We start from the raw sequence: 16,636 nt of genomic DNA, 5'->3' as shown, positions 1-16,636 counted from the left end.
ATGGTGGGTCTAAGCCTTCAATGGCAGACGACAGCATGTCACTGACATGCCTCAGTCGGGTTGCCCTAGTGTCAGTGATGAGAATGTGCAGCTTGTTGGTGGGTGAGTTAGCTTGAGAAACAGGCATAGTGCATAAGACTGTGTTTCATATCTTGCATATCACAGTGAGTGCGTGAGTGAGTAAGTAAGTAACCTTTAGTTTTCTCCCAATTTTACAGTTACACAACCTAATCGATCTTAGCGGAAACAGCACAAAATAAAGAAAACAAGGGAAAAGTTAGTCCACTGCCAACCGCACCATATCATTTTATGGTACGTTTGCCTTTTCTGAAGTCTTCACGTTCCTAGCAAACTTTTGTATCTATGAACTATTACTCTTTCCCATCATGTGTTGTTACCACTATGTAATCTTTCCTTATTCCGGTAGATGGCATCTCATACATTAGCATAGGTCAAAGCATTTCTTTCCTGTCCCGTCTTGTTGGGTTATCTTTCTGGTGGGGAATGTGGACATTTTTGACTTGAGAAGATGGAAGGATTGGATTTCCAAATCGCCTTTGTGGCATATAAAAGATATTTTAATAGATTCAAGATGTCTTTGTACATATCTTGGCTTTTCGAGAATGTGAATTGCTTATATAATTGAGGTATTTAGTTTTCTTTAATCTTCTCTTGGTTTTATTATTGCTTCGTTTTGTGCTCACCATGGTTGGGTTAGAAAGGTTTCCCTCATTACGTGTTTTTCCTAATTTATTCGTGTGTTAACTTTGATTTTCCTTTACCGATTCACTATGTTTGTTTTGAGAACTGAAGGTGACACGGATTCATGTGTGTGTGTATGAGATTGTTTGCTGTGTGCCAGCCGATACCCTTCACTCATGTCGCTTCATTAACATACCGCTTGAGCTCATGTTGTATTATTTTATCGCGTGTTCTGTATATTTCATGTCCACCAAATATAGGTGTTGTATGAATACAAGCTAACTACGCGATTTGCTTCTGTGTGTTTTGGTGTTGGAGACACACTGTCTCTTTAAGATGGACCACTTTCTGGTTCATACTGTCTGAGCTCGAGAGCGGTTGTTTATTTTGTTATGTGCTGTGTGTTGACGTTCTTATATGTCCCTTTATTTGGCAACCTAACCTCTTGGTCTATGTGTGAGCGTAGGTGGTTCTGACGTTTGAGTCCGTGAAACCTTTTGTGTCTAATTTATTTACTGTTCGTTTCACATTCCCGTCATTGGCTTTCTTTACCTATTTTCTTGTTTAATATGTTATATTCTTTGCAGGTTGCCTTTCCATATTTTTGTTGTTTGGCGTGAAACCATGGTAACTTCCCCTTTTCTCTTTGCATTTATTTTATGAGTATAAATGAGCTCGGTGCACCCTTCCCTCTTCTCCTGTTTTAAGCTCTTTTACTTAATGATATTGTATTCTCGGGGGACGTGATTTTTTATTGTTGAGAGTTTTGTCTTATCTGGGGAATTGAAACAGAGAATGTTATGATTAGGGGCTGTTACTCCCTAAACTTATGACTGTTTAGACCCGATGTGCTACAAAGAAATGTTTTGTACCCACCTGAATTCATATTCTTCAATTAATTAATATAGATGCCATGTCCTTATTCCAAACTTTTCGTCACGTCTTTTATGAAGGTAAGCGTGTGTGAAGGTGCTGTAATCTATGAGCATGGTGTATTTTGATTATGGGCCACATATTATTAATATTGGCTATTTGATTTTTGGCCCCCTTGTTTTACCTATGCAAACTTTTTATTTATTTCCTTTCCATAATAAATTTATGTTCTTGCCCTTATTACTGTTATATTTTTATTTCTTTGCGTCTCTTATATGTTTGTTGTCAGTAAGAGGCCCGGGTCCAGTTCCTAGCAGTTTTTTGCTAGTTTTGACCAAATCCACCGCACTGGGTCTTCGTCGTATTCCTAGTGTCAGTTAAACTGGCCTGTTGGCCAGCTGAATTAAAAGTAAAATTTAAAGGGCAAAGTACGGCAACCCCAGTTTTAAACCATCTCACTTCCTGGATACGTGATGGCATGTGTCACCCGATACCTCCTGAACTAGCATCTATTACAATATGCTATTAAGTCTCTCTATGGTGGCACACGCCAGCACCTCCCCTCCCCCCTTCCCAGCTACTCGTCAGCAGCTAGGAAGGTCGACAACTCCACTGTGGTGATTCAGTACATTGCTTGTGTCAGGCAAACCACTACACTATCTTCCTCCTCTTGGCATAATTGAGACTTTGCCTTTAAGGCTACTGAACATCTGTTTCTGATTTTTGTTAAAAACCTACACAAATTACCAGCACTTTTCCATTCCGCCACTAACTACCTCAAAAGCTTATCTTCATTGCACGGATGAGAAATCCACTCCAACTGTTGTTTATTAAACATCCGCCTCTCTGCCAGCGTTTCTTTATACTCTGTTAGCAAATGAAAGTCTTTCCTTTCTTCACCACATAATACACACAACGTATTTACTTTTAACTTCGTCCAGCCTTATTAACATATACACTTAACAACCACCGGATTAGCCCTCTTCTCACCCCCCTATTTACATTTGCCACTCTCAGATTTAGCATCTGATTAACCCTCAGAAACATTTTTAGGGTAGCCCTCTTCCGGCATTCGGCCTCCAATTCTTGTTCCTTCATTTCCCTATCTTATCCTTCCTCAATACCATCTAACTTCAATCTCTTTTATTTTTTCTCTTTTTTCACTATCACTCTTCCTCTGTTAATTTATTCTACCTTCTCTATTTAATAAAAAAAAAAAAACCAATCGACCTTCATTTCGGTTTTCCTCTTTCAAATTTTTAACTCTTGTCTTGCGCCAACTTCGACTACTTCAGTCATGTCCTAAAAAAATTTTCAATTTAAAAAATAGCGCACTGTGCAAATAAGTTTTCATTTGTTTTCCGATATTGCACTTTTTACTACATTTTTTCTCTTTACAATTGTTTTTTCAAGTCAACTGTTTTCCAAGAACTTAGCAGGAGCACAAGTACTCATTCAATTATACTGATTTGCGTCGTATATTTTTTATATACGTACTTAACTTCCCGCAACCGAGACAAATATTGGACCTTCAAGACATTCTCCACTCTATTTTGGCGTTCGAGACCGCAGCGCATGACCATGAATGTGCCGCGCTAATCACCGGGAACTGGCGTTTTGCTTCTACAAATCTATTCGTCTGCGACTTCAAGTTATTTATAATCTTCATATATTATTTGATAGTGTTGTGACTTTGTGCCTGACAGAGTGTGAAACTGACCCATTTCTCCAATATTCATAAACATTGTGTGATTTCGCCTACTTGTTTTTACGGCTGACGATGACCTGGACTAGGGTCGAAACCGGTCCCATTTAAATAAGAATGTAATTACTACATTTCTTTCTTTTATGTATTGAATTGGTTGAACTTCAATTATTTAATTTTTAATGTCAGCAATATCTCTCGCCCTCTTAATCATGTGTTTCCAATGCATGCTGTTACTCCCACCCCATTTAATGTTATAAAACTCGCCTAACCCCAATCTATCTAAAGTGTTTGTCCACCCAGTAGTCACCATAATTGTCCTCCATTTGACTTTGATAGGCCGACTGTAGGATCAGGCCCCCTATCCCTTCTCTTAATCTACACCAGTAACCAAGCACTCTTTTTAAAATATCGATCTTAATATACTCTTTACACATCTTCACCCCTGCACTCGCGGTGCACAAGGGTAGGCCTGTAACAATCTTGCAGAACCTACTCTCTACCTGCTCTAATATCACACATGCATTTTCTACGCCCCAAACCTCCGAAGCATATAGCATTTGACCCTCCACCACCGTGTTAAATACCATGCTTTGTACAACATAGCTTGCTCCCCTAAATTTATTTTCGAATATCCTATTTACTGAGAGTGCTGCTTGGCCTTTCGATTGGACACACCTAATCCGCTCCATCCAACTACCATTTCTACTCAGCATCACCCCCAGGTACTCCATCTTTACCACCACCCCAATCTCTTCCCCGTTTATCACCCACTTTACTCCCGGTTTCTTTTTATTCCCTTTCCTGCATACCATCACCTAGACTTCTTACTGTTGATCTTCAATGACCATTTCTCCGCAAAACTTTCTACTTTATTCAAACTTTTTTGCAAACCCCCAGCTGTCAACGACAGCAACAACACATCATCCGCAAAGATTAATCCTGGAATTTCTTGTTTACCTAGTACTGGGTAAACCCATTTTCTCTCTACATGGCCACCTAGTAGGTCGTTTATAAACAATAGGGAAAGGATTGGCGACAACTTACATCCCTGTTTCAACCCAACTTTCTACTCAATCACTCCACTCACCACCCCTTCTTCCACCCTGATGCTACAATAGACTTTCTCGTATATACTTCTGATCGCTCTTCTCATCTTCTCTCCCACCCCGACCCTCCCCAATCTTTCAAACAGGACCTCCCTGCTCACTGTATCGAACGCCTTCTGGAAGTCAATTGTGGCAATAAATACTTTGGCACCTGCTATTCTCACATATTTATCAATTATGGTTCTTACGATAATTAAATTATCAGCCGTCATCCTCCCCTTTCTAAATCCATTTTGAAAGCACGATAGAATTGAGTAATCCTCTGCCCACTTCCTCAATCTATTTGCTAGAATACCCGTGTACACCTTGCTCAGGGAGTCCAGCAGGGTTATACCTCTATAATTACTGGGATTAGTTCTTTCCCCTTTATTTTTATAAATAGGACATATAATCCCCTTCTGCCATTCTTTAGGGAATTTTGCCCCTTCAAATATCTTGTTTAAGAATGCTACCAGACACTCTATCATCTGCTTATTTTCTGCTGCTTCCTTCCAGAACACATTAGTTATCCCACTTTCCCCACCTGCAGTCCTGGTCTTCAATTTCTTTATCACTCCCATCACCTCCTCACCTGTTATTCTCTTTTCCAGCTCTTGGCAGCCCCTCTCTAGCCCCCTATCTACTTTATCACCTCCGTCTACCCTTACCCACCCTTCCTGTTCTCCCAATAGTTCCTGGAAATACTCTACCCATGTTCCAAATCCGATTTTCGGTTTCATCACCCTCGCCCACACCTTATCTCCTTCCCTGTTCTTGCACGCCCTATTTAACACTTCCGTTTGAGCCTCCTGCCAAACCTTTTCCTTCTTTCCTATCATTTTCTTTAATTCTTTTCTCATCCTGAAAATTTTTTCCCTTAACTCCCTCTCACCATGTTTCCAGAACTCAGCCAATGCTCTCAGCACTGCCTTCCTTTTTGCCTTACATTCATTATCGAACCAACCCTCTCCCACCTCTCTATCCTTATTCCTGCACGATTTCTCCTCCGCTATTTTCCTCCCCAGATACTCCAGAAGCTTTACAGCTCTATCAATATTATTACCTTTTACTGCTGCCTCAATCCCCACCCTGATGATCTGGAATTCTTCCTCCTCCACGTATTTGCTTAACGTCGCTCTCCCCTCCTCTGACCAGATATAATTAGGAGCTCTGCGACCTCTCACACTCCACTCTCTTCCTGAACTCTTCTCTCCTGCACCTCCATCCCTATTTACGATTATATATACCGGGGAGTGGTGGGATTCACCCAATAAACCACTTCTATCCTGTTAATTCTGTCCAACATATCCTCCTAACTCATTATCAGATCAATAACACTACCTCTTTCGTATGTAATATAAGTCATTTTTCCTTCCCCATCGCCCTGCCACCACCCATTTAGAATATACAAGTCACACGCCCTACATACTTCTAACAACTTCTGACCGTAAACATTTCTCACTTTATCTTCACTTTTCCTCTCTCCCATCTTTACTCTCCTTTCCTCTTTACCATACTCTGGACAAGAGCATCCTATTCTTGCATTTAAGTCCCCTAACAAAAATCAGTCCATCCTCTTCGTACTTTCCACTAATAATATTTATTTCCTCTATCAGGTCATCAAAGAAGTAATCATTCGCATATACTGATCCCCTTGGAGGGTTGTATATAAAACCCAAACACACATTTTTTTCTTTCCCCCCACCAAATTTTAAACCTAACCCATAAAACCTCTTCTAGCTCATTTTCTATATCTATAACTTGATCACTTAGTTCTTCTTTAACTAATAATGAAATTCCGCCCAAAGTTCTCCCCTTCTTTACCTGCTTTTTCTTTGTTTTATTCCATATCACGAACCCCTTCCAGGTTAGATATGTCCCTTCTTTAGCCATGTCTCTAGGAGGGCCACTATATCAAAACTCTCCACCATCTTGAAAACCTCTTCATTCCCCAACTTACTTCCCACCCCTTCAATATTTATCACGCCTATCTTACACCCTAGCTACCTACTACCCTGCTCTAACCCCTCCTTATCGCCCTTATTTTTATTTAGCTCAGCAGCATTATTTAACTTACTTCTAGTTCTACGAAGTCCTTCTGTTTCCTCTCTGCTCTCTCCTTTCTTAATCACCCGTACAGACTCTTTGTTCCCCCTCTCCTCCTGCCCTTTATTTCTCTTCCCCCATAGATCTTTCAGACTTACACTTCTAGTCCTGGTCGTTACTTCTCTCCGAGTACTTGCCGCCTCTTCCATTCCAGCACTTTCCGGTGGTGCACAACTGTTTACATCATGCTCCATTCCCTGATCGTCCTCTTCTTCTTCTTCCCGGCCATCTTCACTCTTGCCTCCTTTCTTCACGCTGGTCCTTGCTCCCCCTCTCGCCAACCGCCGTTTCGACCTCATCCACCGCCGAGCTCTCCTCTTCTCTTGTCATGCCTATCGCTCTCTTTTCTGTAATCGTCTGTAAATCATTTTGGTCCATATGTTGCAACCTTTCCATTGACCATTCTCTTACCCAGCGGCCATTTCCCACCACCAACTTGTTTCCCCTAACGAACGCTTTCAATCCTTGTTTCCTCGCACGCCACATGTGTCTTCTTAGCACTTTCAACTCTCTGCTGGCTTCACTACCTATGTCCTGTCTCAACCATACCTTCTCTTCCTTTAAATTCCCTGCCTTCTTTAGGATAATGTCCGCCATCAGGGTAGACATCAGTGTGAGCTTAATAGGTCTCCCACCTCTGCCTTTCACTCTTCCCACACTCTGTGCCTCGTCTATATCTACTTCACTAGAATTTATCTTCATTCTGTCCCATATCAAGTTCACTATCTTATAAACTGCTGCCACCTTATCTCCTATCGCTGTTTCTTCAACTCTGCATATAAAAATGTTTTTCCTCATCCGTACCTGGATCCCATCGACCATTTCTCTCTTTAGTTTCACCACCTCCCCCTCCAGCACCTGGACTTTCAATCGCATTTTCTCCATTTCCACCTCATTTCTCCCCACCTTCTCCTTCAACACGTCCACCTCGCTTTTAACGCACTGTCGCAAGTTCTTTAGCTCCTTGGAATGGTCACGTATTCTCTCCTTCAGTTGGTCTATCTGACACGCCTCCATCACTTCTTTTAGCACCTCTATCTCTTTCCACCCTAGGGCACTAATTGGGCCTGGCCCTGGGTTTAACTCCACTCCACCTATTATGAGCAGCGCTAATAGCACCACCGCCACCAGCAGCCCTGCCAACACCATTACTTCCTCACCCTTCATCCTCTTGCTCAAGTTCGTTTTCTTCTTCCTCCTGCATTGCCAACTCCCAATCCTCACTCGATAGAGCTCTCTCTATCCCCATACTTCAGCACACACTCAGCACATCCGTCCTCACTGCTTACTCGATTGAGACTGTGTTCTATTTAGTAACTGATGAGCCCAATTTAGCATACTGGGGTGAAACGCTGGCAACCAGGAATGAGTTAGCTGGAAAATTTATAATGTCCAATAACGGACCAGCTATATTGGTATTATAAAGTTTTCTTTTGCCGTAACATAACAATAGATGAGATATGGGTCCGATAGTATGCTATTAAACTAATGGCATCCTTATGCGATGCCATGAAAGTCAAACGTGCATCACAACCCCAGCAATGTGAAAGTGATGGTGTTACCTTAACCATACTGTGCCATTTCACCGTTCTATATTTGCATCAGTAGGAACAAAAATGGAGTTCAAGCCATTAAAATGTCAATGTGAAAGCAATTAACACCGATATGAACCGAAATGATAATCCTTTCAACCGGTAGTCACCGAAAGAACCATACTTAGAAGGCTGAGAAAAAAGAATGACAGAAGCAGATTATTTAAACCAATTATTAAGGAAAAAAGAGACTTCCATTAGAACATTCTTTACAATTCAGCACTACGGCAAGCAAGACCGAGTCGAGCAAAGAAAGAAGCCAGCTTATCAGACTTTAAGATCACATATTGACGGAGGATAAAATCCGCGGCAGCCCGCTCAACGTCAACTTTAGAGATTGAATAACTGCGCGAAATTTAAAGACCAGCAAAAGGAGTTAGCAAGTCTGGTACAACAAATACGTCACGGCTGGACTTAGAAGTTTTATATTTGTCTGATACTGCATATCGTAGACAGCAGAGTCCAACCAACTGTCAAGTGCATTTTTAATAAGCACGGAGAAATCACATTCCCTCGGCAAGCGAGAGAGTTTTTACCAATAATAGCACAATTAGAGCTACTATATTGAGACTAATTGTCCCAGAGCACATTTTGTTCTGATATCATAGGCATTACAAAACTAAGATTAATTGCAAGATGACAACACTAACTAATGCATTGTATTATTCTGTTCCAAACGTGCCAGAGACCACTATGATGTTGTAAAAGACCAAGGCAAAGACTACTCTGACTATGGTGGTGCTTTACGAGGTTGATGACCCAGGAGGATTGAAAGTCAGCTGAGAAGACGAGATGGACCCGATTACCTAAAGCAGAACCATGGAGCGAGGCCTACCATTCCCGATGACCAACAGCGAGATGGCAAACAGGGTCCAATAAGCAAAGTCCCCTATGAGTCGTTTTTCGTAAGTAGAAACCTTTATTTTTGGCTATGTGTTGATATGTTTTGTGACATTGTGCGTGCGTATAATATATCGAAGTGTAATTACATGGATGTAGGTATTCATCTGATGTTACTGTCAATCCCATATGTAGGCGTAATATACCAGTGAAAGCCGTTCGCAACTTTATCAATGTGGTGTGAGAGAACGTAATACATATTTTTAATCATTATCAGTGAAGTGTTTGAAGTGTAATATGAGTGTCAATATACATGTGTGATGGCTTTATCGGAATAACAAGCTAAGAGATCGTATTTAGGGAATGTTTACGACGAAATATAGTAGTACAGCTTATTATGATACAATTTTCTTTGACACTATGACGGTAAGAATAATGTTTTTATATGTGAAGGTTATGGCACATATGCATCGTATTTAATGAGATTGGGTGCTTGTAATGCATTGAAATGGATATTACGTGATATTTGGAATGGTAAATGGTGAATGAAGTAATAATATAAGGGGATGTTAAGTTGTGATGGTGATATTTATTTTTATTTGAGAGGTTGGTCATAGTAGTCTTCTGTGAGATGATACTACGTGCAAATTATGCATTCTAAGATATATATTGAAACGTACTGCTTTCAATTGCTGTTTTTATTCCCAGATACACAAGTAGGTTAGGATACAATCTAAATGCCATCAATACAGTGTTGTTTTAGTATGTAGGATCATCAAATGAGCCAAGAGGCTGATGATAATATTTAGGCCTTCACTGAGTTATTTATGACCGTTTTCTAGTACTCTCACACATGATAACCTAATTCCTGATTTTATGTGAGCATGTTGACACATCACTGGTGACTTAGTCATTCATATACGGATTTTTAGATGAAGGTAGAGTCTTCTAACATGCCAGTTTTTCCACTTGTGGTATAATTTGTTAGAAATTTAATAAAATACACCTGGCAATGCTACATTCAGCCAGATATGCACTTAAATTAAATTTTAACCATGGATTAAGGTAATAATTATGTGAATTAACCTCATAAGCCATATGATAGTATTAATTTGAAATCAATCACGACTTAGAGCGGACCTGAGTTTGCTTATATATAGATCGGATCCTATGAAACATGAAAACGAAGGGAACTTTCAAGCATATTATTCAACTGAAGTCCTTAGAAAACAGATATTGCTTTCCCATATGATTTTCTACTGTGTATGGACACAGATATTTGGTTTAGCACAAAGTGACATTCGTTTCACCAGTCATATTTGAGTTAAAGTTTAAATGACAGAACTTTAAGTGACTTTGAGGAGCAATTCAGCTCAGAGAGAAGAGATTCCATATCTTAATGAATTATTTATTTGGCTATTTTCACTGCGTTCTACATTCTGTTTTAAAACTATAATCTGAAATGATGTATATAGTAATGAGTGTAATTTTCTTTTCATTTTTAACCAATTGGATGCGTCTAATTCTTACAACTCTATTTAGTATGTTTTACTTGATTAATATCTTTTTAATTTTTCAATTGATTCTTCAAACATTATTTATATATGACTTAGATTTTCAACAGGCCAAGGTATTAATGAATCGATAATTGTGACCTAGATTTCAGCTACTTATTACAAGTTTTCCAAACTTATTTTTTTTATCTCAACTTAACTGTAACTGATTGAGATATTTATAACATTACGAAGCTATCTACGTTGTGTGAGGCATTTTCAACGATATGTTAGGTAACATTTCCTTAATATTTGGACTGAATAGTCAATAAAAGTTGAATAGTGAAACTCCATAATTTTTTTAATGCCTACTTGGTATAAAAACTAGATGTAAGACTGTAATAACTCATTCTTTGATTGCGATTTCGTTGGCGACACATGCAATCAGTTGAAATATTGTATTGACCTGATATTTGCGATTAATTTTGGCGACATGCAAGTATGGTATCCAACTGATAGCGTGTTGGAGACGTCCTTCTGCGTAGGTTGAGATTTACCATAGGCCATCGGCGTACTTTCTCAAGCGGAACCCACAACCCGGCAACATCAATCAGATAGAATCATTTATCAAGAGCTAGTCTGGATCTCATGTATCCTCACCTGGACGTGGGAATGGTGCAATACTGTACTCCAAGGACAGACCATGAATGCAGAATATTACTGTTCCTTTTTGGAATATCAACTCTGACAAGCATTGCATAAGAATTGAGAACACTTTCTGCAAATGCCTCCCAGGGCTGGGAAGTTCTCTTTCGTTTCCCACACAGCCCCTCTGATTTTGATCTGATATCGAAGATGAAGAAACCACTTTGGGGCATCCACTTCCAAAGTGCTTCCAAAGTTCATAAAGCGACAGACTGCTCCATTCGTACCATCCAAAGAACAAGGACCGCTACAGGTATATCACAGCTTCCACATAGCTGACAACAGGTTCTACACAATGTTGGGGAATACATTGGGGACTGTAGATGATTCATACAGGTACCGCCACTCTTGTATCAGTTGTAATTAATAGTTGCTACTAATAAAGGAGCAGCTGTCGTATGTATGTATGTATGTATGTATGTATGTATGTATGTATGTATGTATGTATGTATGTATGTATGGTTAAAAGGTAATTTGATCTACAAGCAAGCATAATACATTTAACTTACCGTTGTCCAGAGATAATTTGTCAAATGCATCTTCGTAAAGATAATTTCTCCTCACTATTATCTGGATGCTTGGGCCCTGTAAAAAGTGACTGTGTTCTCCTTGGTGTTCCATTTTGTCCTTGATCACCAAACTTTGAAAAACTAACACACGTTTCTGAAATGGGACTACAAATGGCAATTCACGAAGAATAGTAATTGTTCGCACTTCTTTCGTAGATAAAGGGGGCCCTTCTTCTGAAATCAAAAGAGAGATAACTTCTCTCGTTTAACAAATTCGTTGACATTTATACTGCTAATAATTTTCAAAATGGACAGAACTTACCCAGTTCCTCCTTTGTAAAAACTCTTAAGCCCTGAAAGGGTCTATATATACGCAAACGATGTCTTCTTAAAGAGAAGTCAGATGGTTTGTCCAGAGGTATCACCACTTGCTTTGATATCCAATGACCTTCTGGGCAAAATGGTCGGCGAATATCTCGAGAATGCAACTGCCTAACTAAGCCCACAGTTACCTGTAAAATGAAAAATATATAGTAAAAATTCAACAAACAAAATTTCCCTCATATTGATCAAAAATACATTACTTCAACAGTTAAGAATTTCAAATTAATTGGTTCAGCATTAATAAATAATAATAAGCTGCCTCTGTGGATGGTGTTGAATAACCCCAAATGAAGCTATGATGTAGAGAATTCATAAATCATTCAGTCCATGACGTGTTCACAAATGCAATAATTTATGATTCTTTAACTGAAAAATCATAATAATAATAATGTTATTTGCTTTATGTCCCACTAACTACTTTTACGGTCTTCGGAGACGCCGAGGTGCCGGAATTTAGTCCCGCAGGAGTTCTTTTACGTGCCAGTAAATCTACCGACACGAGGCTGTCGAATTTGAGCACCTTCAAATACCACCAGACTGAGCCAGGATCGAACCTGCCAAGTTGGGGTTAGAAGGCCAGCGCTTTAACCGTCTGAGCCACTCAACCGGCTAACTGAAAAATCAGGAAGGTTGGGAGAAGAAGAGCAGTCAAGTTATACATAGATTTTCAGCAAGCCAAATTATTATACAACACGATTGAAATTCGCTAAGGGTATCTCATGATCACAAATATAAAGATAGGAACTTTCTGCCTAATCAATACAATTTATTTATTATAAGGTACTTAAAATATTTTTTACATTGCATAGGGTGTAGGGGTAGCATGCCTGCCTCTTACCCGGGGGCCCCGGGTTCAATTCCCGGCCAGGTCAGGGATTTTTACCTGGACCTGAGGGCTGGTTCGAGGTCCACTCAGCCTAAGTGTTTGGAATTGAGGAGCTATCTGACGGTGAGACAACGGCCCCGGTCTAGAAAGCCAAGAATAACGGCCAAGAGGATTCGTCGTGCTGACCACACGAGCCCTCGCAATCTGCAGGCCTTCTGGCTGAGCAGCGGTCGCATGGTAAGCCAAGGCCCTTCAAGGGCTGTAGTGCCATGGGGTTTGGTTTTATTACCGGTTTTGACCCTTTGTATTGGTAATCTTCAGCTGCTGAAGAACCTTAGTCTTATTAAAAACATATAATTTAAAACACTTACAAATTACGAAGGACTAATGTTAAATTACAATGATGTGCTGTAGTATTAAAATATGCTTGGAAGAGTAGTTTAAAAGTCTAAAATGTTCACCAGTTCGTTGTAATGGCTCTGATCTTGATGTTCATTCATATACTCATTCATTTGATTGTAGTGTTACAATGTTAATACACTTATTTTAATTTTAAAAATGTCTTAATACTAAGTTAAAAGATACTATGTTTTATAAAATCTGCATCAATAGGAAGTTTGGTAATAAATTATCATATATCTTGCTGAGCTTGTACAAGGAGACAGGCGCGAGTCACGTATTTTGAACAATAAATTTAAAATCTTATGATTTGCTCATAACTACGATAACTTCATAACTACGATCTGTTGGACTGTGCCAGGTTATCTAGGCAGAAGAAAGAAAAGAGAATGTCTATGAAAGTGTTATAAAATGCTGAATATGCGTTACTTACTTACATGCTGTCTTGGCCTGTCATCTGTGTGCTTGTCGGGGGTGCACCGTACACTGCTTCGAGTATGATGGGGGCTAGCTATTGCAGCAGTGGAGGAGAGAGGTGGTGGGGCAAGAGTTGGGGTAGGAAGAGGCGTGTCCTTCGGAGACTCGGTTGTGTGTTTTTGTTTTTGTTTACTCTTTAAATAAATGCATTTTAAGGGAGGAATGGCAGCATTTATGTCATTGAAAAGGATGTTTGCTTTTTCTGTTATTTCGTTCAGATTAAAATTTGGGTTGGCATACTGATCCATACTGATATAAAATTCCTCCAATATAGACTGCGAGGGTGTTATTCTTACACATGCTGTGGCTAGGGACGAATTTCAACAGTGGAGCGACATCTGCACCTGGCTATGTGGCGCAAACGTCCACATTTATTGAGAGACTATCGCCCTATCGCGATGCACAACAACACACATCGTAAACAATCTCAAGCTCTTATTGCAACAGTGGTATTGGGAGGTCTTGGAACACCCTCCATATACACCAGACATGAGTCCTTGCGACTTCGACCTGTTTCAGAAGTTGAAGGAACACCTCCGAGGCTGCCAATTTCCTGACATGGCATCTGTACTCCACGCAGTACGGTGCACCGTAACTGCCACCAACAGAGAACACCTTGCCAACAGTCTCCAATGGCTTCCTGATATTTGGCAAAAGGTAATAGACTTTGCGTGTAACTACACTGAAGGAATGTACCTCAATTGTACTCGTTCACTAAATATCACATTCTATTAATATTGCCACTACTTTATCTATACCCCTTGTACAAATACACATTTTCTGTAAAATTCAGACAGTTGTCACAACAACCTCATGGTCTTTGGATATTTCTGTTCAGCACAGAACGTTCTACATGCATTTTACTAACATCACCATAAATTTAACAAATATCATTCTATCATGAGGGGGCATAATTAGCTCAGTGTCATAGTTGCTGGCTTCTCACCTGGAAGGCTAAGATTCGAATCCCGGATGATCCTGGGTCGAGATTTTCATCTCAAGGTACGTGGCATTAGGAAGAGCACCCAGTCTTAAACCGCTGGCCAAAAACAAAATGAACCCGGGAGACTCCAGTGACTCCAGAAATATCTGGTATAAGCTGAACAAAGTTTTCTTTTTGAAGCTTATTCTATCATACCTTGAAAAGATGAGCCCACATCTGAGTTTCCTGAGGATTGACAGCTGGCGGGAGATCTCTGCCATGGACAGCTGCACGATAGTCATCTCTAACACTCGGCCTCGAGTCTGGGAAGGCAAGTTCGACCAGACCCAAACATACTTCCTTCAGTGTTAGGCTCAGAGGTACGAGATCCGAGAGAGCAAATGGCATTGTCTGCATGGTTGCACCTATATTTAAAATAGATTACACAGGTTTATACTATAGAACAAGAAAGAAAATATGTAGCAAAAGTACAGTACACTATAACAGAATGAGTGATATAGATAAAATAAGGAACACACATGCATAACACAACTGTAAAACAAAATATACGATTAATGAATGATTAGATACAGTAAAACTCATGTTCCCATAGGAGAAGTTTTCCCCACCTATTTTCGGTCCTGTGTTTAACTGCATTACGATACATGAATATTTTTCTCATTTAATGTGTTACAGTATACAAAAGGACATGAGGAGTGAGGTAGTTTCCTCGAAGCTTTACTCACAGATTCGGAAATTGCTATCATATATCAGTCTGCCAAGTCACGGAAATGCATGTACCAACCGACCCTATGAGTGACATTTTTACACCATTCTAAAACAGGGACCGGCTGCAAAAGGATAATAATAATAATAATAATAATAATAATAATAATAATAATAATAATAATAATGTTATTTGCTTTACATTGACTGATACGGTTCTGTAATAATACTCAACATGGCTTAGCAGTGTTGATACTGCTACACGGCTGAAAGCAACTGGAAACTACAGCCGTAACTAACTCCCGAGGACATGCAACTCTCTCTGTATGAATGATGTAATGATGATGGCTTCCTCCCAGGTAAATATTCCGGAGGTAAACTAGTCCCCTATTCGGATCTCCGGGTGGGGACTGCACGAGAGGGGGCGATCATCAGGAAGATGGATACTGACATTCTGCAAGTCGGAGCGTGGAATGTTAGAAGTCTGAATCGTTGTGGTAGGTCAGAGAACTGAAAAGGGAGATGGATAGACTAAAGTTAGATGTAGCTGGTATAAGTGAAGTACGTTGGCAGAAAGAACAGGATTTTGGTCAGGTGACTACTGAATTATCAACACAAACTCAAACAGGGGAAATACAGGAGTGGGTTTAATAATAAAGAAGAAAATAGGGCAACGGGTAATCTACTACGACCAGCATTGTGAAAGAATTATTGTCGTCAAGATAAGACACCAAACTAATGCCCACCACAATAGTGCAGGTCTATATGCCTACTAGTTCAGCGGATGATGAGGAAATTGAAATAATATATGAAGAGATAGAAGATTTAATACAATATGTAAAAGGTGACGAGAATCTAATTGTGATGGAAGACTGGAATTCAGTGGTAGGCCACGGAAGAAAAGGTAATACAGTAGGAGAATTTGGATCGGGACAAAGGAACGAAAGAAGAAGTCGGCTGATTGAATTCTGCACTGATCATAATTTAGTCCTTGCCAATACTTGGTCCAAACACCACACACGATGGCTGTATACGTGGACGAGACCTGGAGACACTGGAAGGTATCAAATAGACTTCATTATGATTAGGCAGACATTCAGAAACCAGGTGTTGGATTGTAAAACTTTCCCAGGAGCAGACATGGACTCTGACCACAACTTACTGAGCTCGATAGCTGCAGTCGCTTAAGTGCGAGCAGTATCCAGTAATCGGGATATAGTAGGTTCGAACCCCACTGTCGGCAGCCCTGAAAATGGTTTTCCGTGGTTTCCCATTTTCACACCAGTCAA

General features: G+C 39.9%; 1 protein-coding gene across 1 annotated transcript in view; it reads right to left on the bottom strand.

The window, feature by feature from the left end:
- LOC136877617 (ubiquitin-protein ligase E3C) overlaps positions 1 to 16,636 on the bottom strand; it is a 135,679-nt gene that overhangs the window by 40,045 nt on the left and 78,998 nt on the right. The window contains exons 9-11 of the mRNA XM_067151792.2: positions 14,838 to 15,046; positions 11,936 to 12,125; positions 11,614 to 11,847 (exon numbers count right to left, since the gene is read on the bottom strand). Of these exons, the coding sequence (XP_067007893.2) occupies positions 11,614 to 11,847; positions 11,936 to 12,125; positions 14,838 to 15,046 (633 nt within the window). The remainder of the gene's footprint in view (positions 1 to 11,613; positions 11,848 to 11,935; positions 12,126 to 14,837; positions 15,047 to 16,636) is intronic.

This window comes from Anabrus simplex, chromosome 7 (assembly GCF_040414725.1).
Source record: "Anabrus simplex isolate iqAnaSimp1 chromosome 7, ASM4041472v1, whole genome shotgun sequence".
Classification (NCBI taxonomy): Eukaryota; Metazoa; Arthropoda; class Insecta; order Orthoptera; family Tettigoniidae; genus Anabrus; species Anabrus simplex.
The sequence above is the reverse complement of the archived record's forward strand: the minus strand, read 5'-3'. Positions and strand labels throughout refer to the sequence as shown.